This window comes from Capricornis sumatraensis, chromosome 14, assembly GCF_032405125.1.
Source record: "Capricornis sumatraensis isolate serow.1 chromosome 14, serow.2, whole genome shotgun sequence".
In the NCBI taxonomy this organism is placed as follows: Eukaryota; Metazoa; Chordata; class Mammalia; order Artiodactyla; family Bovidae; genus Capricornis; species Capricornis sumatraensis.
In genome coordinates, this window is record NC_091082.1 from 70822645 (window position 1) to 70848041 (window position 25397).

General features: G+C 40.1%; 1 protein-coding gene across 1 annotated transcript in view; it reads left to right on the top strand.

Moving 5' to 3' along the window:
- The window catches only part of RGSL1 (regulator of G protein signaling like 1), a 65810-nt gene that overhangs the window by 14837 nt on the left and 25576 nt on the right, over nt 1–25397 (top strand). Inside the window, exons 7-11 of the mRNA XM_068986520.1 lie at nt 5988–6050; nt 6484–6706; nt 10313–10420; nt 20890–20995; nt 24537–24730. Of these exons, the coding sequence (XP_068842621.1) occupies nt 5988–6050; nt 6484–6706; nt 10313–10420; nt 20890–20995; nt 24537–24730 (694 nt within the window). The remainder of the gene's footprint in view (nt 1–5987; nt 6051–6483; nt 6707–10312; nt 10421–20889; nt 20996–24536; nt 24731–25397) is intronic.

A 25397-nucleotide genomic window follows, 5' to 3' on the forward strand; every position in this document is an offset into this window, starting at 1 on the left:
GTCTGCAGTAAAAGCCAAAGTCCTTGCTAAAGCCAGCAAGGCCTACAGTGTCTGTCCTCTGCCTCTCCTCTCGCCTCACCTTCCTCTGCCCCCGTGCTCATCACTTTGGTCGTGCCAGACGCATGGCCAGCTCAGCCTTGCTGCTCCTGCTGTGTGTAATGTGTGGATCCCCATGCGACTGAGTCCCTGCCTCCCTCAGGTTTTTGCTCAGGTCATCTCAGTGAGGCCTTACTTGCCCACTTTACATAAATCTTCAGCCCTATCCCCATTTTACTTTTTTCCTTAGCACTTACCATGATCTGGATCCATGTATGTATCCTTCCACACATACATACATACATACACTTTGTGTGTATGCATGTATAATCCTTATGATGTACATGTATGCATTTGTGTGTACAGTGTACATCTGTTATATACACATATACCTGTATTATATTTTAAATAAATACACAATGTGTATACATGTTATATATGTGTGTGTTATATAGGTAGATTTTTTTTTTAACATATTTTGCTTCTTTTCCTTCTCCTCATGAGGGCAGAGGTTTTTATGTTTCATCACTAGTCTCCAAGCATCTAGAAAGCTGCTGGCAGTGTAGTGTTGAGTGCTCAATAGTGCTGATAGGGTAGTGTTGAGTGCTCAATAGTACATTCAGCAGTCATTTGTTGAATCAACTAATCCCAGCTGGAGATGACCCTTACTTTGGGCTTTGCTCAGGACAATATTTTCTGGTTTGAGACACTTGTTTCTATAATAACTCTCACTTTCATCCATCCGTTCAACCATCCTCCAATTATCCAGTTACCTTTTGTTGAATACTGATAGCATGCCAGCTAATATATGTCTATTTCCTAACTTCTGATTCACTTATATGAAAACAGAATCCATATAGAGTATAGGGAAAAAGTTTTAAATCCTGGTTTTAGGACCATTTGGCTAGGTGGTCTTGAACAAACTAGGAAGTCCAAATTCTTTAGTTTTCCTAGGTCTCCTTGTCCTCAGATGTAAAATAAGAATTGGGATAAAATCATATTTTGTTGTTATATTTGTGAATTCAATAAATTTATAGAAGTGTTGAGGATACTATACTGTAAAAGGCAAATAAATGAAAAGGGAAAGATGTGGAAGACAGAGCATCAGTCTTAAAGTCGGCTCTTGTTTTCTTTTTTCCCCGTTCCCCCATATTCCTGTGCATTTCTTTCTTTTTTTTTTTTTTTTTACAAATTTTTATTTTTACTTTATTTTGCTTTACAATGCTGTATTGGTTTTGCCATACATTGACATGAATCAGCCATGGGGAGAGGAAGACTGAGAGACAGTGCTGAAGATGTCAGGGATATGGAATTTCATAGACAAGGAGACCAACAATGATGATAAGAAATTAAACTGAAAGTTCCTTAATTAAGAGAAAATCTAATGGAAAATAGATTCACAGTTACCAGGGGCTGGGGGCAAAGAAAATGGGGAATTGTTGCTTAATTAGTACAGAATTTCCATTTGGGGTTATGAAAAAGTTTTGGAAATAGACAGTGGCAATAGCTGTATAATATAATGCATGTAATTAATGCCTCTGAATTGTACACATAAAAAATGGTTGAAATGGCAAATTTCATGTTATATATATTTTACAACAATAAAAATTTCTTTTTTAAAGAGAGGAAGTAAGATTGGAGACACAAAGGACATTGAGTTTTAGTGAAGAGAGCAGACAGCTGTGAATTTGAAGGCCAACGTCTCCACTTTCAGACTGTTTTATCTGAGGTAGAAGGCTGTGGTGTCCCTTTGTCCTTGTCTCCTCAGCATTACAGTGGGGATTATAACAGCCCCCCTCAGAGAAAGGCAGTGTGTGTGCAGCGTCTGACAAGTGGTGACATACAAACGTTCATCCTCTTAACGCCCCTTAATCAGATCCATAGAACCTTAGCATCAGAGGAAGCCCTGGAGGTTCCCTCAGCTTCCACTCTCATTGTACAGATGACAGAGCAAGGTCAGAGTTCTCACTGTTGTCTCCTGGCAAGTGCAGAGCCAGCATCCAGATTCCCCTAATCCTGCTGCAAAGTCAGCAAACTCCAGTCCTGGAGCCAAATCCAGCTTAACTCATATATTTACATAGCCAGCGAGCTAAGACTGGTTTTACACCAATATCTTTAATAGACAGGGTGTTGCTGTTGTGGGTTTTGGGGGTTTGGTTTTTTTGGCTATTTTTTTTTTTTGGCCTTGTGGAATCTTAGTTCTCTGATCAGGGATTGAACCCATGCCCTCTGCAGTAAAAATGTGGAGCCTTAACCACTGGGCTGCCAGGGAACTCCCTGGTTTTACATTTTTTAACAGTAGGAAAAAAACATCCAAAGAAAAATGCGTCAGATCACTTGGGTGTTTTACGAAATTCAAATTTCTGTGTCCATAAATAAAGTTTTATTACAACATAGCCATGCCCACTTGCTTATATGCTGTCATGTGCTACAACTACACAGTTAACTCACTGCAGCAGACAGTGTGGTCTGTGGCCCACACAGACTGAAATATTTGCTATCTAACTCCTTACACGCTGTCCTGAGGAGAGGCCAAGAACATTTACCAAGTGACGGACAAACTCAATTCTGAAGGAAACTTTTAACAGTCTAACTAAAAAGAACTATAGAAAAATAAAAATAGTAGGTTAAATTTTAAAAAAAATCATGGTGTTTTTAGATATTATTTTATTTATTATTAGATAATTGATAGGAGAAATCTGCTGGTTGCCTAATGGGGGTTCCTGTGTAGGTTACCATTATTTTTTTTTCCTCTGGCTTCATTTAAAATTCTTTGTCATCAACTTTGCACGGTTTTAAAACAATGTGTTTTGGAGAATGTCCTTTTGGGTTGAGGTGTAATAATTAGGTATTCTCTTAGCTTCATGAACTTGCATATCCAGTTCCTTCCCCAGGTTTGTATTATTTCTTTAAATAAACTCACTGCTCCCTTTCCCTTCTTTTCTCCTTCTGGGATATGCTTTATGCTGCCCTTCCTAATGAAATCACAGAGCTCTTGTAGAAGCTCTTGTCCTTTTTCTTCCTCCTCCTCCTCCTCTTCTCTTTTTTCTTCTTCTTTTTGGGCTCTTCTCTCTGTACCATTTCCAGATTTCTATCTTGGAGTGTGCTGATCTTCTCTTCAATACAGTCTGCTCCATTTCCAGTGCTTTTTTCCCCTTTTTTCCTGAGCCGTGCCATGTGGCTTATAGGACTGCAGTTCTCCAACCAGGGACTGTACTGGGCCCACAGCAGTGAAAGCATGGAGTCTTAAACCACTTGACTGCCAAGGAATTCCCTCCAGTGCTTTCCAATGCATTCTTCATCTCATTTATCGAGTTCTTCAGGTTCAGAATTTTTGTTTGACTTTTTTTTAGAGTTTCAGTCTCTTTGGTAAAGTATTCCTCTGTTCATTAATGTTATTCCCGAACTCACTGAACTGCTTTTCTGATTTTTTTCTTACAGCTCACTGATTTTCTTCATGAAATGATTTTTAATTCTCTATCAGTTAGATTGTAATATTTCATGACTTTAGTGGAGAGGTGGTTTCTGGAGAACCATCATTTTCTTCTAATGATATCGTGTGACTGTGTTCTTCATAGTGCTTGATAAGTTGTTCCTCTGCCAGTGCATTTGAAGTGTTAGTAGCAAACATCCTTCTTATTTAGGTCAAGGTTTATAACTGGATTATAACAATTCAAAGGGCTTCGCTGGCAGCTCAGAGATAAAGAATCCACCTGTCAATGGAGAATATGAGGGTTCGATCCCTGAATTGGGAAGATCCCCTGGAGAAGGAAATGGCCACCCTCTCCAGTACTCTTGCCTGGAGAATTCCAGGCTACAGTCTGGCGGGCTACAGTCCATGGGGTCACAAAAGAGCTGTACATGACTTAGCGACTAAACAGCAACAATTCAAAAAGTTGGTGCTTAGAGGCTTTTCTGTTGTTTCTTAGTAGGAGGTGATACAGCACAAGCTTTCGCTCTCTCTTACCTGAGCGCCTCTGGCTGTGTTTGAGAATCGGCACTTTCCGTCCTCCACCACCTCTGCTAGAGCTCTCCCTGGTGTCTTCACGGTGGCTGCTTGCGCTTCTGGGGGGTCTGCTACCTTGCTGCTGGTGGTACCGTTGCTGTCACTGGCATCACTTCCTGGGGCACTGGGATGATGGACATCTGCACTGTGTCCGGGAACACCTGGATCAGGTGCTGGAAGGGAAGGGAGGGAAGGAAGGGAAGGGAGGGAAGGAGCTGGAGTCGTGGATGCTTCTGCCAGTCCACCCATCTTTAGTGTACAGATGGGTGGACCCCGTGAGCATCCTGGTGTGCTGGACAGAGAAGCATTTGTTGAATTGTGGGTGTTCACTAGTTGTAAACTGAAGGAGAGAGACAAAGGGAGCATGTTATACCATGATGCTGATGTCGCCACTCATAAATCTTTGAAACCTAAATAGACATCAATGGAATACTCATTTCACATGTTGTCTTAATATTTGATACATAGATATTTAGAGCTTATCCATTAGTGACACTATGTTACATTATAGACTGCTATTATTCAATCACTGAGTTGAATTCTTTCAGGAATATACTTCACTTTGGTTTCCTCAGAAGCCAACGAGATCTGATAAAGTTATTAAAACTCATGCTCTTAAACTCACCTTTTGGCAGCATGACTTGGGCAATTTCTGGAGACAATCTTACATTTCTTTTAAATTATTATAAGCAACTTATTGCCTGTAAAGTAATGTCCAGACTACTTATCAAACCATTCAAGTTCCTTATATACAGTCCGAATCGGCCCTCTCTACCACATTCCTTGCCATTGCCCCAGCCCTGAGCTCTTTACAAGAATGCTACAGCTCAGCCATCCTGGAATACTCATTGTTCTCATACATTTTCTTTCCCCTCTGTCTCTTTGCTTTATCTCTTCCGATTAGCTGAATGCCCTTTACTCCATGTCAGAATGATGAGCTCCTACTTATACCGCAAGGTATAAATTGTGATTTAATTCTTCTTGCCTTTATGAACTTTTCTTGGATTTTCTGAACTGAAAACATAGCTAATTATTTCCTCTTCTCTGCTCCCAGAGAACTTTGTTCTCACCTCTGTCATAGCACGAGTCTTATGACAAAGTGAACTCCTTGAGAGCCAGGCTTGTAGCTTATTGGTCTCTGTATTCTTAGTCATGTGCACGGTGTCTGGCACATGGGAGGAGCTCAGAAAATAGTTATCAAATAAATTAATAAATGAATGAAAGTAAGTGCAGATAAGTCAATCTAGCTAAGCACTGACTTGTGGGATTTTTCTGGTTATTGTTTATTTGTTTGTTTTAATCCGAGGAAGTATTCAAGTGGGTAAGGGCTTCAAGTGGGAGATGTTAAGAATAGACGTACCAAAAAGAGACGCTTGGTTTCCAGGACCCTTTTAAGAATTAAATGAGATAGTACTTTACAAAGGAATAAATAAGTATGTAGATGTCAAATAATTGCCCTTCAGTAAAGGATTTGTTGTTTCTATTCTCAAAGTGAAGGTGAACGTGTTAGTTGTTCAGTCGTGTCCAGCTCTTTGCGACCCCATGGACTGTAGCCTGCCAGGCTCCTCTGTCCACGGAATTCGCCAGGCAGGAATACTGGAGTGGATTGTCATTCCCTTCTCCAGGGGATCTTTCTGACCCAGAATTGAACCCTGGTCTCCTGCACTATAGGCAAACTTTTTACCATCTGAGCTACTAGGGAAGCCTCTTCTTAAGTACATATCAATCACTGTTCTCTAAGATTCGGAGAGAGGCTGTGACGGGAGCTGTCATATTCAGAGAGACAAAGGAATGCCTCCTGGTTGGTCATGGCTAATGTTTGCTATTCCATATCTCCAAATTAGAGAATCCAGAATCTGCAGCCTTCTCTTCTCCCATGTGAATACTAGCAGGACAGAGGGGGCAAGCATCTCCTCATAATGCTTATGTTGTATTTGGATTTCAGATCCTCAGCCCCTGGTATACTGAATTCCTGGATGAAGAGGACTACTGGTTTCTCGTTTTTACAGTAGGAGGGACTTTGAGTTGGGGAGGAATCATGAGGTTGAGGGAAGAAAAGGGAGTTACTGCTCTTTCAGAAGTGCTCTTTGTTAAAGTCAATGAAATGTTAAGTATTTTTCTATCAACTGGGGTTGATGGTCTCTGATGTTCTAAAGAGAAACCTCTCAAGGAAAAAGATTCAAGTGCATAAGCTGGCTTTGAAGAAGTCACATTCATATAGAATTTCTCACTTATAGAGAAGGAGTTTGATTCAAAGATGTGTGGTATGTATGGTGTGTGTGTGTGTGTGTGTGTATCTGTAAAGGAACAATAGTTCTTAACAAACTGAAAATAATCAGAGTCCATGTGACAGGGAGGCAAAGAAGGACCGAGCTGTAAAAATCTTGCTTCTGGCCTAGTTCCTATAGCAAATGCTGTCTGCCACCATCTCCTTCTCTTAGACTCAGAGCAGGATCATCAGCACCAAGTGGCATAAAAAAGAATCTATAGGCAAAGAAGATATCATTCTTCTTTACAAGAGATTTGAGGAATCACTGGAGTTAAGCCAGGGTTTGGCTAACATGGAAGAAATGGAATCTATGCAATGGCAAAAGATAGCTACTGAGGACCTGAAGCAAGGTGGGTCCCTCCGGGTAGAAAGGAAGTCTCCAGTGTTTCTGGCAGGTAAGGTCACTCACCATAACTCTTTTTTTTAACTTTACATACAAGCAGCTGTGAAATATTAGTATTTTAACATTAAGTATTTACTATGTGTCAGCACTATGCAGTGCAAAGGTGATAAACAGGACCTCATTTGATCTTCCAAATAACATGTGAGGTAAGTACAGGGTGACTGAGGCACAGAAAGCACAAGTTACATTTCCAAGGTCACACAGTAAGTGGCAGAGTCAAGATCTGAATCCAGACTGACTGACTGCAGAGCCCCCCACTGGCTCTGAAAGGGAACCAGAGAACTCAAGTTTGACCAGGCTCATGCCCACCAAGACATCACCACAGTTATACTGATTATTCCCTTTCATGTATCTGAAAAACATGTGCCATACCTCCCCAGAATCAGGTCTAAGACATTTCTGAATATATATTTTAACAGCCGCTTGCTTCCCCCAACATAGCACACCAGCCACCCAGGCAGTGGAGAGCCTTGGTTAGAAACACAAGGCTCCGCTGTCCCACAGATCTGGGTTATATCCTAGCTCTGCTAGTGACTGTGTGAACCTGAACAATGTATTTAACCTATCTTCAAGCCCCGTTTCTCTCAACTGTAAAATAGGAATAATAGGCTTGTTGTGAAGATGACCCAAGACCATCCATGAAAGCTATTAACACAACATTTGGCAATAGTAAAAGTAGCCAGTATTGTTCAAATTGAACAAACTGCTTTAATTATCAGTGCTGAGGCAGTCAGAGTACTGCAATATTCCTCAAACTCAAAGCACGATAAATACTTTTGACTTCATTTCGGGAAATATATACCTATATATGTATATGTGTGTATAAATATATATTAAAATTTTTTCACAAAGCAACACCTGTCCTTATTACATAAGATTATGTACTCTCTATATTATTCCATTTCATTTTGTAAAATCTGATAATAACTGTTTTTTGATATTCTGTTGAATCACGACATACATATTAGTAATCAGTTCAGTCGCTCAGTCATGTCCGACTCTTTGCGACCCCATGAACAGCAGCATACCAGCGATCCCTGTCCATCACCAACTCCCAGAGTCCACCCAAACCCATGTCCATTGAGTTGGTGATGCCATTCAACCATCTCATCCTCTGTTGTCCCCTTCTCTTCCTGCCCTCAATTTTTCCCAGCATCAGAGTCTTTTCAAATGAGTTAGCTCTTCGCATCAGGTGGCCAAAGATTTGGAGCTTCAGCTTCAACATCAGTCCTTCCAATGAACACCCAGCACTGATCTCCTTTAGGATGGACTGGGTGGATCTCCTTGCAGTCCAAGGGACTCTCAAGAGACTTCCCCAACACCACAGTGCAAAAGCATCGATTCTTCGGCGCTCAGCGTTCTTTATAGTCCAACTTTCACATCCGTACATGACGACTAGAAAAACCATAGCCTTGACTAGACGGACCTTTGTTGGCAAAGTAATGTCTCTGCTTTTGAATATGCTTTCTAGGTTGGTCATAACTTTCCTTCCAAGGAGTAAGTGTCTTTTAATTTCATGGCTGCAATCAGCCATTTTGGAGCCCACTTCATGGCAAATAGATGGGGAAACAGTGGCTGACTTTATTTTTGGGGGCTCCAAAATCACTGCAGATGGTGATTGCAGCCATGAAATTTGTAATCAAGATCTTTGAAAATTCATTTCCACCACTCCTTTGCTCTGTGAGCTTACTTGGCCAGCCACGGTATCTCCCTGAGTCTCATTTCCTCATCTGTAGAATGGGGATGATGACACTGTTGAAAGGATAGGCAGTAATGCATTTGCACAGCAAGTAGGTCCTCAACAAGTAGTACTTGTTAGATTCCACTAAAAATGTAACCCTCACCTCTTTTAAAATTTTGATGTGCACTCTGTGTACAAAGCAGGCTGCTTTGGGTGCTTGCCCTTGGGAACATACTTGGGCATGAATTATTAAAGCTAGCATGAACAGGCCATCTGGTTTACCTTAGGATTTCCCCTTCTCTAAATCCCAAACATTCCAAATCCTCTCCCAGGAATCAAGAGAAAAGTGAAAGAAAGCATGGCTGATAAATTTGACCTTACACATGCTGGGCAAGGGGCATTCCCCTTGATGGCCATGAAATGCCAGGAGGGACCAGGAAGAGTGGTAATCTCCTCCATGGAGATGCCCTCTCCCTCCCTCCCTCCAGCATACCCTCCGCCATTGCTTTCTTGAAATGCACATCTACCCCAATGAAGGGCCTCCCGTGCATTTGTCCAAGTCCAGGCCCTGGCTCCCCAAGTAGGCTGATGCCTCCACTCAGACTATGCCATAAACTCTGAGCATCAGAGCTAGAATACTCTCATATTTCTTGTAGAGAAACTGAGCCGAGGTAAGAGTCTTGCCCAAGGTTTCTCAGCAAGGGAGGGATTGATGAAAGACTAGAAAACAGAATCAATAGCAACAATAATCCACTGCTTTTACCACTGCAGAGCCTTCTGACTGAGAGATGGTTATGATGACAGTGACAGTGCTGACATAAGGACACTGACATTCAGAGGGCCACACCCCATATTCCTTCTAGATCCCACCAGTATAACCTGAAAAAGTCCTGGACTTAAATCTCAGAGCTCATAACACAAATGAGTGTTTTGACCTTGGTAGGCACAGTGCTGCTATTCTGCCATTGCCGATCAGTACCAGTTAAGTTGCTCAGTTGTGTCTGACTCTTTGCGACCCCATGGACTGCAGCACGCCAGACTTCCCTGTCCATCACCAACTCCTGGAGTTTACTCAAACTCATGTCCATCAAGTCGGTGATGCCATCCAACCATCTCATCCTCTGTCGTCCCCTTCTCCTCCCACCTTCAATCTTTCCCAGCATCAATGTCTTTTCCAAGTGAGTCAGTTCTTCACATCAGGTGGCCAAAATATTGGAGTTTCAACTTCAGCATCAGTTCATATTCATCCTTCCAATGAATATTCAGGACTGATTTCCTTTAGGATTGCCTAATACCTCATTAAAACTTCTCTTGCTACCTCAGCTTTACAGTCCCATCTCTTTTCGAATACAGAAAATCTTTCCCTCCCAATTCACCATGCATGACTAGACATGATATATAGTTACCTTTAGAAAAAAACAATTCACTCTCAAAGGACAATTATTCACAACTATTGATGATATTCGGAGATATGAGTTGTCAATTCTGAAGGTAATTGCATCAAATTTTTTGGCACAATAGCAGAATATTTGAATGCATTTTCAGTTCCTCCCTATACCAGATGGGGTTTGAAGGGGTCCATATTCATTTGGATGAATTCCTTCTAGTATATATGTTAACACTTAGTGCCTCTTTCAAAGTCATATCAGTTATCCTTAGGCAGAAAATTTCCATGGGTCAGGTCTCCCCAAGAAGGGCAAAAGCCCTCATTCTAGAGGACAGGGGAGGCAGTATTTTCTTGCTTCTAATTTGGCCTAGGAAACTTGTATTTCCTATATAAACATTCCAGTAAAACACTATTGTCCTACTTAAATAGCATTTTAAAGACAATACTTGCAAAAAAAAAAAAAAAGTGCGTGAATCTTTGAAACCAGAGTAGACAACAAGACTCCATTTTTGTTTTTCCCTATTTGATAGACATAGAGAAAATGGCCTTTGAGGAACTCTGTTATAAGTATCCAAAGGTGGCCATAGAGAAGATCAGTGATGACTACAAAATATATTGTGAAAAATTACCTCATTTAGGTAAGTGTTTAAACTCAAGGAAAGATGTGAGACAACCAGGTAAGAGATAATCTCGAAATCTCAAGAGGCATAAACCAAAAGAAGGATGGTCAGCAGAGAATGACCACGTCTGCCTTTTCTCCTACAAAGCCAAAGAAGGGCATCATGAAAGTCGGACGCAATTGTAAATGAATGAAGACGATGATGAAATTGTTAATTCCTACTTTCTTAACTAGTTACCATTCTGGGGTTTTCAACAATGCAGATTTGTCTCCTACTAAGATTTCTGGAGTCATAGTTTTGTGAAAGGAAATTTGTTGGAGGGTATGTTCTTAGAAATAACACCCATATGGGGGTGAGGAAAGCAGAACTGGGCAGAGGTAGAAGCTGAACTGTGAGGTAGTTTTGATAAACATCAGCAGATCCTATCAGTTCGGTTCAGTTGCTCAGTCGTGTCCGACTCATTGCGACCCCATGAATCACAGCTCGCCAGGCCTCCCTGTCCATCACCAACTCCCGGAGTACACTCAGAGTCACGTCCATCGAGTCAGTGATGCCATCCAGCCATCTCATCCTCTGTCGTCCCCTTCTTCTCCTGCCCCCAATCCCTCCCAGCATCAGAGTCTTTTCCAGTGTGTCAGCTCTTCTCATGAGATGGCCAAACTACTGGAGTTTCAGCTTTAGCATCATTCCTTCCAAAGAACACCCAGGACCGATTTCCTTTAGGATGGACTGGTTGGATCTCCTTGAAGTCCAAGGGACTCTCAAGAGTCTTCTCCAACACCACACTTCAAAAGCATCAATTCTTCGGCACTCAGCTTTCTTCACAGTCCAACTCTCACATTCATACATGACCACTGGAGAAACCATAGCCTTGACTAGATGGACCTTTGTTGACAAAGTAACGTCTCTGCTTTTTAATATGTTTTCTAGGTTGGTCATAACTTTCCTTCCAAGGAGTAAGTGTCTTTTAATTTCATGGCTGCAATCACCATCTGCAGTGATTTTGGAGCCCCCAAAATAAAGTCTGATACTGTTTCCACTGTTTCTCCATCCATTTCCCATGAAGTGATGGGAGCAGATGCCATGATCTTCATTTTCTGAATGTTGAGCTTTAAGCCAACTTTTTCACTCTCCTCTCACTTTCATCAAGAGGCTCTTTAGTTCCTCTTCACTTTCTGCCATAAGGGTGGTGTCATCTGCATATCTGAGGTTATTGATATTTCTCCCGGCAATCTTGATTCCAACTGTGCTTGTTCCAGCCCAGCGTTTCTCATGATTGTACTCTGCATAGAAGTTAAAGAAGCAGGGTGACAATATACAGCCTTGACATACTCCTTTTCTTGTTTGGAACCAGTCTGTTGTTCCATGTCCAGTTCTAACTGTTGCTTCCTGACCTGCATATAGGTTTCTCAAGAGGCTGGTCAGGTGGTCTGGTATTGCCATCTCTTTCAGAATTTTCCACAGTTTATTGTGATCCACACAGTCAAAGGCTTTCACATAGTCAATAAAGCAGAAATAGATGTTTTTCTGGAACTCTTTTGCTTTTTTCCATGATCCAGCGGATGTTGGCAATTTGATATCTGGTTCCTCTGCCTTTTCTAAAACCAGCTTGAACATCTGGAAGTTCACAGTTCACATATTGCTGAAGCCTGGCTTGGAGACTTTTGAGCATTACTTTACTAGCATGTGAGATGAGTGCAATTGTGCAGTAGTTTGAGCATTCTTTTGCATTGTCTTTCTTTGGGATTGGAATGAAAACTGACCTTTTCCAGTCCTGTGGCAACTGCTGAGTTTTCCAAATTTGCTGGCATGTTGAGTGCAGCACTTTCACAGCATCATCTTTCAGGATTTGAAAGAGCTCAACTGGAATTCCATCACCTCCGCTAGCTTTGTTCATAGTGATGCTTTCTAAGGCCCACTTGACTTCACATTCCAGGATGTCTGGCTCTAGATGAGTGATCACACCATCGTGATTATCTTGGTTGTGAAGATATTTTTGTATGGTTCTTCTGTGTATTCTTGCCACCTCTTCTTAATATCTTCTGCTTCTGTTAGGTCCAGACCATTTCTGTCCTTTATTGAGCCCATCTTTGCATGAAATATTTCCTTGGTATCTCTAATTTTCTTGAAGAAATCTCTGGTCTTTCACGTTCTGTTGTTTTCCTCTATTTCTTTGCATTGATTGCTGAGGAAGGCTTTCTTATCTCTTCTTGCTATTCTTTGGAACTCTGCATTCAGATGCTTGTATCTTTCCTTTTCTCCTTTGCTTTTCACTTCTCTTCTTTTCACAGCTATTTGTAAGACCTCCCCAGACAGCCATTTTGCTTTTTTGCATTTCTTTTCCATGGGGATGGTCTTGATCCCTGTCTCCTGTACAATGTCACAAACCTCCATCCATAGTTCATCAGGCACTCTGTCTATCAGATCTAGTCCCTTAAATCTATTTCTCACTTCCACTGTATAATCATAAGGGGTTTGATTTAGGTCATAGCTGAATGGTCTAGTGGTTTTCCCTACTTTCTTCAATTTGAGTCTGAATTTGGCAATAAGGAGCTCATGATCTGAGCCACAGTCAGCTCCCAGTCTTGTTTTTGCTGACTGTATAGAGCTTCTCCATCTTTGGCTGCAAAGAATATAATCAATCTGATTTTGGCGTTGACCATCTGGTGATGTCCATGTGTAGAGTCTTCTCTTGTGTTGTTGGAAGAGGGTGTTTGCTATGACCAGTGCATTTTCTTGGCAAAACTCTATTAGTCTTTGCCCTGCTTCATTCCATATTCCAAGGCCAAATCTGCCTGTTACTCCTGATGTTTCTTGACTTCCTACTTTTGCATTCCAGTCCCCTATAATGAAAAGGGCATCTTTTTTGAGTGTTAGTTCTAAAAGGTCTTATAGGTCTTCATAGAACTGTTCAACTTCAGCTTCTTCAGCATTACTGGTTGGGGCATAGACTTGGATTACTGTGATGTTGAATGGTTTGCCTTGGAAATGAACAGAGATCATTCTGTCGTTTTTGAGATTGTATCCAAGTACTGCATTTCAGACTCTTTTGTTGACCATGATGGCTACTCCATTTCTTCTAAGGGATTCCTGCCCGCTGTAGTAGATATAATGGTCATCTGAGTTAAATTCACCCATTGCAGTCCATTTTAGTTTGCTGCTTCCTAGAATGTCGACGTTCACTCTTGCCATCTCTTGTTTGACCACTTCCAATTTGCCTTGATTCATGGACCTAACATTCCAGGTTCCTATGCAATATTGCTCTTTACAGCACTGGACCTTGCTTCTATCACCAGTCACATCCACAACTGGGTATTGTTTTTGCTTGGGTTCCATCCCTTCATTCTTTCTGGAGTTATTTCTCCACCGATCTCCAGTAGCATATTGGGCACCTACTGACCTGGGGAGTTCCTCTTTTAGTATCCTATCATTTTGCCTTTTCCTACTGTTCATTGGGTTCTCAAGGCAAGAATACTGAAGTGGCTTGCCATTCCCTTCTCCAGTGGACCACATTCTGTCAGACCTCTCCACCATGACCCGCCTGTCTTGGGTGTCCCCACAGGGCATGGCTTAGTTTCATTGAGTTAGACCAGGCTGTGGTCCATGTGATTAGATTGACTAGTTTTCTGTGATTATTTTTCAATGTGTCTGCCCTCTGATGCCCTCTCGCAACACTTGCCATCTTACTTGGGTTTCTCTTACCTTGGACATGGGGTATCTCTTCATGGCTGCTCCAGCAAAGCACTGCCGCTGCTCCTTACCTTGGATGAGGGGTATCTCCTCACCACTGCCCCTCATGACCTTGAATGTGGAGTGGCTCCTCTCAGCCCTGCCGCAGAGTTATCCCTCATTGAGGCAAGAAACTTGTACCTCCTTACTGACTCACATGGGATGTGACTGACTTTGGGAGGACATAACCTTGGGTCAGGCAGTGCCCTTTGGCCAAAGACACTTATTTCCAGAGGGGACCTCACCGTGGCAGCAGCCAATAACTCCAGGCAGCTGGGAAAATGAGTGCTTTTCTCCTAAAGAAATGAGCTAAGGCAATGCACCAGAGCACTCAGTATTGTCCACTTACTTTGTAAGGAAATTTTAACCCATCTTGAAACAGTTCTTCCAGGAGTCTGGAAGCACATTACTAAAATTAATTTCACTCTTTTCCTTTCAGTTTGTTTTTAATTTGACTGCTAGAAATTTTAAATTTATGTAATACATGTGGCTCCCATTATATTTCTATTGGGCAGCACGGGTCCAGATCCACAGAACCTAAAGTTGTAAGGATTAAAAATTTCCCTAAGTAAGTCACCAATACTGATGGTAAATGGTGACGCTTCTACTGTCATCCCTTGATTCTCATATTCAATATTCGACTCACTGGGGGCCACGGCACCATATTATAGTCTTCAGTTTTTCCTCGAGGATGATGCCTCATTTTTCAAAAAGTATCATCTCCAAGCTGATGTGACAGACAGCTAGACCTTCAAAAAATGGCTTTGTTACTCTACCAGGCCAGCAGCTCTCACAGGTGACAAAACCAGTGGATCCAACTATTTATTGTATGCCCTTTGCCAATTCGCTTTTCTGTAAGGATATCTCTTGATCAGAGGCAACGTTATGGGGGATCCTATTCAGGGGATCAAACACTTGTAAGCCCCAAATATGAATGCTAACTGAAACCTCACAGTTAGAAATACATGTCAGTTCCCGTCCAATACAGCTGCCCCTTCCAGAATAAAAAGGTCCAATGTCATCAAATTGCCACCAAGTGGGTAGCTGGTTTTCCGTGAAGGATGTTGAAATATGTGAGTTTTAGTGTTTGTCTCCTACTGGCAAGTTGAACATTTGGCAGCATTGGTAGCTAAATCAGCCTTAATGAGTATGGGGCCCATGCTACTGGGTCCATACACAGCCTCCATCCCTTTCACCTGCCTACTCTGTTCATGAGCTCATTGTGCCAATGCTAGGATGGACTGTGACAGACAGTGATTTCAGATGGACTGTGATATCAGACTTGCTGATATCAACTGGCTAAGTCCCTCCATCTTCTTGATCCTTTAGTGCCTCTTTCTTAGTGGTTGTTTATTGATGGGCTTTGAGATACCATACAAAGATCTTCATATTTCAAATATATATATATATATATATGTATATTCTGATCATCTATTTCTTTTTGTATGACTTTTGGTAAATCGTGCCTTTCAAGGAATTGATCCATTTCATCTATATGACATGGAATTGTTCTTAGCATTCTTTTCTTAGCATCCTTTTTATGTCTATGGTATCTGTAGTGATATTCTTGCTTTCATTTCTGATACAAGTAATCTGTGTCCTCTCTCTGTTTTTCTTAGCCTAGCCAGAGACTTATTGATATTATTGATTTTTTCAAAGAACTGTGTTTTGTCTTCATTGATTTTCTCTATTGATTTCCTTACAATTTCATTGAATTCTGCTCTAAGTTCTATGATTTCTTCTCCTCTGTTTACTTTGGATTTTATTTGCTCTTCTTTTTTCACCTTCCTAAGGTAGAAACTTAGATGATTGATTTAGATGATCTTTCTTCTATTTTTATATATGCATGAAATGCTATACATTTTCCTCTAATTGCTACTTTTTGTCATCTCCCAAATTTTGATAAGTTGTGCTTTCATTTTTATTTAATTTAAAATACTTTTAAAATTTCTTCTTTGACCCATGTGTTATTAGAAGTATGTTTTTAAATCTCCATGTGTTTTGAGATTTTCCAGCTATCTTTCTGTCATTGAGTTCTAGTTTAATTGCTTTGTGGTCTGACAGCAGATGTATGGTTTCTATTCATTTAAATTTTTTAAGGTATGTGTATGGCCCAGAATGTGTTCAGCACTGGTAAATGTTTCATGTGAGCTTCAGCAAAGTGTGTATTCTACTGCTGTTTGATATAATGGTTTGTAGCTATCTAGTTGATTGCTCCAGTTGATTAATGGTGTTGTTGATTTCAACTAGATCCTTATTGATATCCTGCCAGCTGGATCTTTCCATCTGTGATGGAGGAGTGTTGAAGTGTCCAACTTTGAAAGCGGATTTACATTTTCCTCCTTGTAGTTCTGTCACACATAGAACTCTTGTTTTGTTCACATAGTTTGATACTCCAGTAGGCACATGTATGTTAAAAATTGTTCTATCTTCTTAGAGAGTTGACCCCTCTATCATTATGTAATACTTTTTTTAATCTCTGATATCACTCCTTTCTCTGAAGACTGTTCTGTATAAAATTAATACTCTTCTTTTAAAAAAGAAAAAACTTATTTTTGGCTATGCTGGGTCTTCGTTGCTATGCACAGGCCTTCTCTAGTTGAGGCTAGTGGGGGCTACTGTCTAGTTGTGGCCTGTGGGCTTCTCATTGCTGTGGCTTCTCATCGCAAAGCATGAGCTCTAGAGTGAGGGCTCAGTGGTTGTGGTGCATGGGCTCAGTTGCATGTGGAATCTTCCCCAACCAGGGATAGAACCTGTGTCCCCTGCATTGCCAAGCAGATTCTTAACCATTGGACTACAGGGAAGTCCTCTTTCTTTCTTTTGACTAGTGTTAGCATAGTATATTTTTCCTTATCCATTTACTTATAATCTATATGTGTTTTTATATGTAAAGTCAGTATATTCAGTAGCTAATATATAGTACTTAGTGCAACACTTTAACAGCATCATCTTTTAGGATTTGAAATACCTCAGCTGGAATTTCATCACCTCCACTAGCTTTGTTTGTAGTATGTTTCCTAGGGCCCACTTGGCTTCACACTCCAGGATGTCTGGCTCTAGGTGTGACCACACCATCATGGTTATCCGGATCATTAAGACCTATTTTGTACAATTCTTCTGTGCATTCTTGCCACTTCTTCTTAATATCTTCTGCTTCTGTTTAGTCCTTGCCATTTCTGTCCTTTATTATGCCCATCTTTGCATGAAATGTTCCATTGGTATCTCCAATTTTCTTGAGATCTCTGGTCTTTCCCATTGTATTGTTTTCCTCTATTTCTTTGCATTGTTCACTTAAGAAGGCTTTCTTATCTCTCCTTGCTCTTCTTTAGAACTCTGCCTTCAGTTTGGTGTATCTTTCTCTTCCTCCTTTGCCTTTCATCTCTCTTCTTTGTTTCAGCTATTTGTAAGGCCTCCTCAGACAATCATTTTGCCTTCTTGCATGTCTTTTTCTTTGGGATGGTTTTGGTCACTGCCTCCTATACAGTGTTGCAAACCTCTGTCCATAGCTCTTCAGGCACTCTATCAGGTCTAATCCCTTGAATCTATTCATCACCTCCACTGTATAATCCCAAAGGATTTGATTTAGGTCATACTTGAATGGGCTACTGGTTTTCCTTACTTTCTTCAATTTAAATCTGATTTTTACACTAAGGAACTCATGAGCCACCATCAGCTCCAGATCTTGTGTTTGCTGACTGTATGGACCTTCTCCATCTTTGGCTGCAAAGAATATAATCTGATTACTGTATTGACCATCGGGTGATGTCCATGTGTAAAGTCATCTCTTGCATTGTTGGAAAAGAATGTTTGCTGTGACCAGCTTATTTTCTTGACAAAATTCTCTTAGCTTTTGCCCTGTTTCATTTTGTACTTCAGGGCCAAACTTACCTGTTACTCTGCATATTTCTTGATTTCCTACTTTTGCATTCCAATCCCTTATGATGAAAACTACATTTTTTTTTGGTGTTAGTTCTGGAATGTCTTGTAGGTCTTCATAGAACTGATCAACTTCAACTGCTTTAGCTTCAGTGGTAAGAGCATAGACTTGGATGACTGTGATGTTGAATGGTTTGCCTTGGAAATGAACCAAAATCATTCTGTTGTTTTCGAGATTGCACCCAAGTACTGTATTTCAGACTCTTTTGTTGACTATAAGGGCTATTCCATTTCTTCTAAGGGATTCTTGCCCACAGTAGTAGATATAATGATCTTCAGAATTAAATTTGCCCATTCCCATCCATTTTAGTTCACTGATACCTAAGATGCCAAAGCCTTTGACTGTGTGGATCACAATAAACTGTGGAAAATTCTGAAAGAGTTGGGAGTACCAGACCACCTGACCTTCCTCAGTGATCAGTGCAAAGAAATAGAGGAAAACAACAGAATGGGAAAGACTAGAGATCTCTTCAAGAAAATTAGAGATACCAAGGGAACATTTCATGCAAAGATGGGCTCGATAAAGGACAGAAATGGTCTGGACCTAACAGAAGCAGAAGATATTAAGAAGAGGTGGCAAGAATACACAGAAGAACTGCACAAAAAAGATCTTCACTACCAAGATAATCATGATGGTGTGATCACTCACCTACAGCCAGACATCCTGGAATGTGAAGTCAAGTGGGCCTTAGAAAGCATCACTATGAACAAAGCTAGTGGAGGTAATGGAATTCCAGTTGAGCTCTTTCAAATCCTGAAAGATGATGCTGTGAAAGTGCTGCACTCAACATGCCAGCAAATTTGGAAAACTCAGCAGTTGCCACAGGACTGGAAAAGGTCAGTTTTCATTCCAATCCCAAAGAAAGGCAATGCCAAAGGATGCTCAAACTACTGCACAATTGCACTCATCTCACATGCTAGTAAAGTAATGCTCAAAAGTCTCCAAGCCAGGCTTCAGCAATATGTGAACTGTGAACTTCCAGATGTTCAAGCTGGTTTTAGAAAAGGCAGAGGAACCAGAGATCAAATTGCCAACATCCGCTGGATCATCGAAAAAGTGAGAGAGTTCCAAAAAAACATCTATTTCTGGTTTATTGACTATGCCAAAGCCTTTGACTGTGTGGATCACAATAAGCTGTGGAAAATTGTGAAAGAGATGGGAATACCAGACCACCTGACCTGCCTCCTAAGAAACCTAATTGCAGGTCAGGAAGCAACAGTTAGAACTGGACATGGATTAACAGACTGGTTCCAGATAGGAAAGAGAGTACATCAAGGCTGTATATTGTCACCCTGCTTCTTTAACTTCTATGCAGAGTACATCATGAGAAACGCTGGGCTGGAACAAGCACAATTGGAGTCAAGATTGCTGGGAGAAATATCAATAACCTCAGATATGCAGATGACACCACCCTTATGGCAGAAAGTGAAGAGGAACTAAAAATACCTCTTGCTAAAAGTGAAAGAGGAGAGTGAAAAAGTTGGCTTAAAGCTCAACATTCAGAAAACAAAGATCATGGCATCTGCTCCCATCACTTCATGGGAACTAGATGGAGAAACAGTGGAAACAGTGTCAGACGTCATTTTGGGGGGCTCCAAAATCACTGCACATGGTGATTACAGCCATGAAATTAAAAGACACTTACTCCTTGGAAGGAAAGTTATGACCTACCTAGATAGCATATTAAAAAGCAGAGATATTATTGCCAACAAAGGTCCGTCTAGTCAAGGCTATGGTTTTTCCAGTGGTCATGTATGGATGTGAGAGTTGGACTGTGAAGAAAGCTGAGCACCAAAGAATTGATGCTTTTGAACTGTGGTGTTGGAGAAGACTCTTGAGAGTCCCTTGGACTGTAGGGAGATCCAACCAGTCCATCCTAAAGGAGACCAGTCCTGGGTGTTCATTGGAAGGACTGATGCTGAAGCTGAAACTCCAATACTTTGGCCACCCCAAGTGAAGAGTTGACTCATTGGAAAAGACCCTGATGCTGGGAGGGATTGGGGGCAGGAGGAGAAGGGGATAACAGAGGATGAGATGGCTGGATGGCATCACCAACTCGATGCACATGAGTTTGAGTGAACTCCGGGATTTGGTGATGGACAGGGAGGCCTGGCATGCTGTGATTCATGGGGTCACAAAGAGTTGGACACAACTGAGCCACTGATCTGAACTGAACTGAAGATGTCAATGTTCACTCTTGCCATCTCCTTCTTGGCCATGTCCTATTTACCTTGATTCATGAACCTAACATTCCAAGTTCCTGTGCAATATTGTTCTTTACAGCATCGGCCTTTTACCACAAGACATGTCCACAACTGATCACTGTTTCCACATTGGCCCAGCTGCTTCACTGTTACTGGAGCTATTAGTCATTGTCCTCTGCGCTTCTTCAGTAGCATACTGGACACCTTCCAACCTGAGGGGCTCATATTCCGGTGTCATATCTTTTTGCCTTTTTATACCGTTCATGGGTTAGTCCAGTCAAGAATACTGGAGTGGGTTACCATTTCCTTCTCCAGTGGACCAGGTTTTGTCAGAACTCTTCACTATGACCCATCCATCTTGAGTGGCCCTGCACAGCATGGTTCATAGCTTCATAGGGTTACATAAGTCCCTTTGCCACAAGACTGTGATCCATGAAGGGGAGTTTTAGGGAGCAAGTCCCCATAATAGCTGCTATCTCAGGCCACTGGCCACTGGGGACTTTGGTTTTTCTACACACATTCAATGTATGATAATGTCCTTCATACTTTGTTCTTTCTTACTGTCTGCAGTGTTCTTTATAATATGATGTTCCATACTTTTGTAATTTTATTTTTAGATTTTACTGTAGAAATTTTCAGAGAACCAAAGATGATTTTACCCTCAAAAAGGAGAATGTCAGTATTTAAAAGGGCTAATGTGAGGAAGCCTTCGATAAGACCCAGGTAAGACATAGGATCTGGTCACAGCAATATGTCCAGGCACACGCTCTCCTTAATTATTCTGTACATGCACAGGGATACTTTGTTATTTTAAATCACTATCTATTTTCTAAAATTTGCACCATGCAATATATATTTTACAATAACCTTTTAAAACTTAACAAGCTATCATGGATATCCTTTCATGTCAATATAAATAGATTTACCTTCTTCCATACTATGGATGTTGCATGGTTTATTTAACTATATATTTTTAATGGACATGTATATTATCTTTACTTTTTCACTTCTATGAATAGTACTCCAAGAAACATTTTTGTATGGATGTCCTTGCCAGTTTGTGTTTTTGTGGATTGCATACAGCTGTAGTAGTCTCCTAACTAGCTCCTTACTTCTTGTCTCAGCCTCTGATAAGTTCCCAATGCTAGACAAAGAGTCTGTGATCTTTTCTTTCAGAAATGCCCACTCTTTCTTTCCACTCACCTTAGCATAAGTTCCATCTCTACAAAATAAAGTTCTCCAGTTGTATATCTGCTATGACTTCCACCTCCTCTGAAGTAATAAACCTTTAAAATACAAGAACTTACCATGTTCCATTTTTTACTACTTTTTAATTTTTTAAGTATGTTTTCCACCTTCTCAACTTGATGATAATTTTCTTATGCACGTTATTCATTCAGGCACTTATTTTTAATTTAGTATTATCTATTAATGACTGGCTGTATGAAAAGTTCTCTTATAGATGATAGAGATATATTAGCACATACAAATCTGTTAGTCAATGTCACTGGTAGAATATTTTGTACAGAGAAAGCTTCCAGAAGTATGTTTTCAGTTACTGATAATGTTCATTGAGGGTTATAAGTCCTCTGTCTCTTCTAAATTCTCTAGATGGAGCTTCCTCCTCTTCAAGGAACTAAAATTATTCCCTGAAGTTCAATCATTTATTTATTTTAAGGAACTGGAATTGTTCCCTGAAATTCAATCATTTATTCCTTTTGCTGTTCCAGTTTGTGCTATTCACCACTCTCCACTATGTTTACAGAAATATGTAGCTCCTAGTTTAGTTGAATATAAAATAAGTCTTTTCTTTTCCTTTTCTCTCTCTTTTTTTTTTTTTTTTTGATCACTCCATGCAGCTGTGGGAACTTAATTCCCTGACTAGGGATTGAACCTGCACCCTTGGCAGTGAAAGTGTGGAATCCTAACCACTAGACTACCTGGGGATTCCCCCAATCTAGCTTTCTACTATTATGTTTTATGTCCCTTCACCCTGTGTATTCTATGTTTTAACAGATTTTCAAGTCTATTTGAAAATTTAGTATTTTCAAGTCTGTGAATACAATATTATATATCTGAAACTAATATAATATTATAAATCAGCCATACTTCAATAAAAAAAAATGGAGACTAAAGGTGGTGGGATGATATATTCAGACTAAACTGGGGGGAAGTAGAAGGAAGTAAATAATAAACGAGTGGAAATCAATAATATGAAGAGAAGAAAAATGAGACAATCCAAGCACAAATAAGTTTTTTGTAAAGATTAACAAAATTGATAAACCATTAACTATACTGACAAAAGGGAAAAAGTGAGATGACACAGATTTCCAAAACCTGGACCAGAAGAGAGAACCACTGACCCTAAAGAAACTAACTTGTTTGTAAGAAAATGCAAGGAGTATGACAATGACAATTAGAGGAAATAGAGAAATTTCTAGAAATACCCAAATTTCTGAAACTGACTCAAGAAATAGAAAATGTGAGTAAATCTCTATATCAAGAGAAGAAATTGGATTAATAATTTAAAATCTCACAGATAAAAGTCTAGACAGATGGCTTCACTGGAGAAAGCAATGAAATATTTAAAGAATAAATGCTATCAATAGTCTATAAACTCTTTGAGGAAATAGAGGAAAAAGGCCTCTAATATGTTTATGGGGCCAGCAAGTATTATCCTGATCCCAAAGCCAAACAAAATTATCATAAGAAAACTACAGACCAATAACGCTCTCAAACCTAGGTATGAAAATCCTCAATAAAATATTAGCAAACCAAATTCAACCACATTTAAAAAGGATTATATACCATAACCAAGTGAGATTTATGCCAGGAATGTAAATAATGCATCTGAAAATAAATTAATATGATGCATCATGTTAATAAAATAAGGGAAAAAACTTCACACAAGTATCTTGATTGATGCATTAAAAGCATTTTATAAAATCTAGCATCCATTTATAATAAAAATTCTCAATAAACTTAGAAGGGAATCATCTCATCCTGTAAAAGTACATTTATGAGAGGGTGAGATGAATGGAGAGAGTAGCAGGAAAGCATATACATTACCATATATTAAATAGATAGCCAAGGGAAATTTGCTGTTTGACTCAGGGAACTCAAACTGGGGCTCTGTAACAACCTGAAGGGGTGGGAAAGGGTGGGAAATGTGAGGGAGGTTCAAGAGGGAAAGATCATATGTACACCTGTGGCTAATTCATGGGCTTCCCACATGGCTCACTGGTAAAAGAATCTGTCTGCCAAGGCACGAGTTGCAGGAAACCAAGGGGTTGATCCCTGACTTCGTAAGATCCCCTGGAGAAAGAAATGGCAACTACTCCAGTGTTCTTGCTGGGAGAATCCCATACACAGAGGAGCCTAATTCATGGCTAATTCATGTTGATGAATGAGAGAAATCAAACCAACATTGTAAAGCAAGCATCCTTCAATTAAATAAATAAAAAGAAAAAAACCTATAGCTAACATCATTCTTAACAAGACAAGTATTTAATAGGAGAACAAGTTGGACAACTTGTGAATTTGTATGGAGAGGTTCTACCAATGACAAATGACATAAAGATAAGGTTCAATGGGCAGCTGAAATTGTGAAGTGGAGTTCACAGAAACTAGAGATATAGCTTCACCATAACAGTGAATCACTTCCTCATATCAATGAAAACTGAAACCACAGAGGATGTAGAGATTACCTAGCAGAAAAAATCATAAGGCAAGAGTCAAGAGAATTGAGTTGAAACATTAGGGCAACACCTGTACACAAGAAACAGTGAAAGAAGAAATCAGCAGTGGGAATTTAGAAATATTGATCTATAACGACTGCTGGTCACTCATGCTCTGTCTTGCTGAAATGACTGACAATGAATCCTTAATGGAAGAAGTTTTCCTTGGGAAAAAAAAAAAGCCCCCTTTAAAATATTCCTTCTCTTCTTCCATTGGGGTTGTCAAATGATTAGACCAAGCTTAGGATGGGTACATTAGGTTAATCTCTAGGAAATAAGTAATTTATATCATTACTTATTATATTATATATTATATAATTATAATATATATGATATATAATTATATAATATATATTTACATTAAGTTAATCTCTAGGAAATAAGAGTAACCAATTTATCCACTCTGCTCTTCAATCACAGTTCGAAGCCCTGAAGTCTGGGAGAGGCCCTTCCCCATTTCCTAATTGGAGCAGAATCCAGGGTCACCGTCTCTTTCTCTTCGCCAATGATGCTTTCTTGTTTTCCAGAAACTTGACAGAAGTCCTCCTAAACACGCAGCACTTGGAGTTCTTCAGGGAGTTCCTCAGAGAACGGAGGGCTGAAACCCCACTGCAGTTCCTGGTAGCCATACAGAAGATCAGCGTTGAGACAAATGAAAAGATTTATAGGTCTCTCTTTGAAAACGTAATCAAGACTTTCTTCCACGGCAAACACTCTCCTGGTATGCATTCTCCTCTCCTGAATTTGTTTCCTTTACCCTTGAGAATCTTAGGTTTGGGGAAGAGACTGCTCTCTCCCTGAGAAAGCAGAACAGAGCAGCGGCCACAGGGGGCAGTATTGAGACAAAGCTGAAGACGGTGAAAGCAGAGAATAACAAATCCACTTTTAAAAGCTGAAGTATAGTTAATTTCCATTAGATTTGTCTTAGATATAGGGCATAGTGATTCAGTATTTTTATAGAGTATAATCCACTTGAAGTTATCATAAATTACTATATTATATAATAATATTATTATATAAAGTTATATATTTATATATAAATAACATATATTATATAAAGTTATATGTTATATTATATAAAGTTATATATTATACAAAGACTATAGTCCCTGTGCTATATAATACATCCTTAGTGGTGGTGGTGAAGTCACAAAGTCATGTTCCCGTGAACACTAGCCCACCAGGCTTCTCTGTCCATGCAATTTTTCCAGGCAAGATTACTAGAGTGGGTTGCCATTTCTTTATCCAACAACATATCCTTATATCTCATTTATCTCATACATAGTGCATATCTCTTCATCCCCTCCTCCTATGTTGTGCCACCTCCCTCCCCTCTTCCCACTGATAACCACTAGCTTATTCTCTATATCTGTGAGTCTGTTTATGTT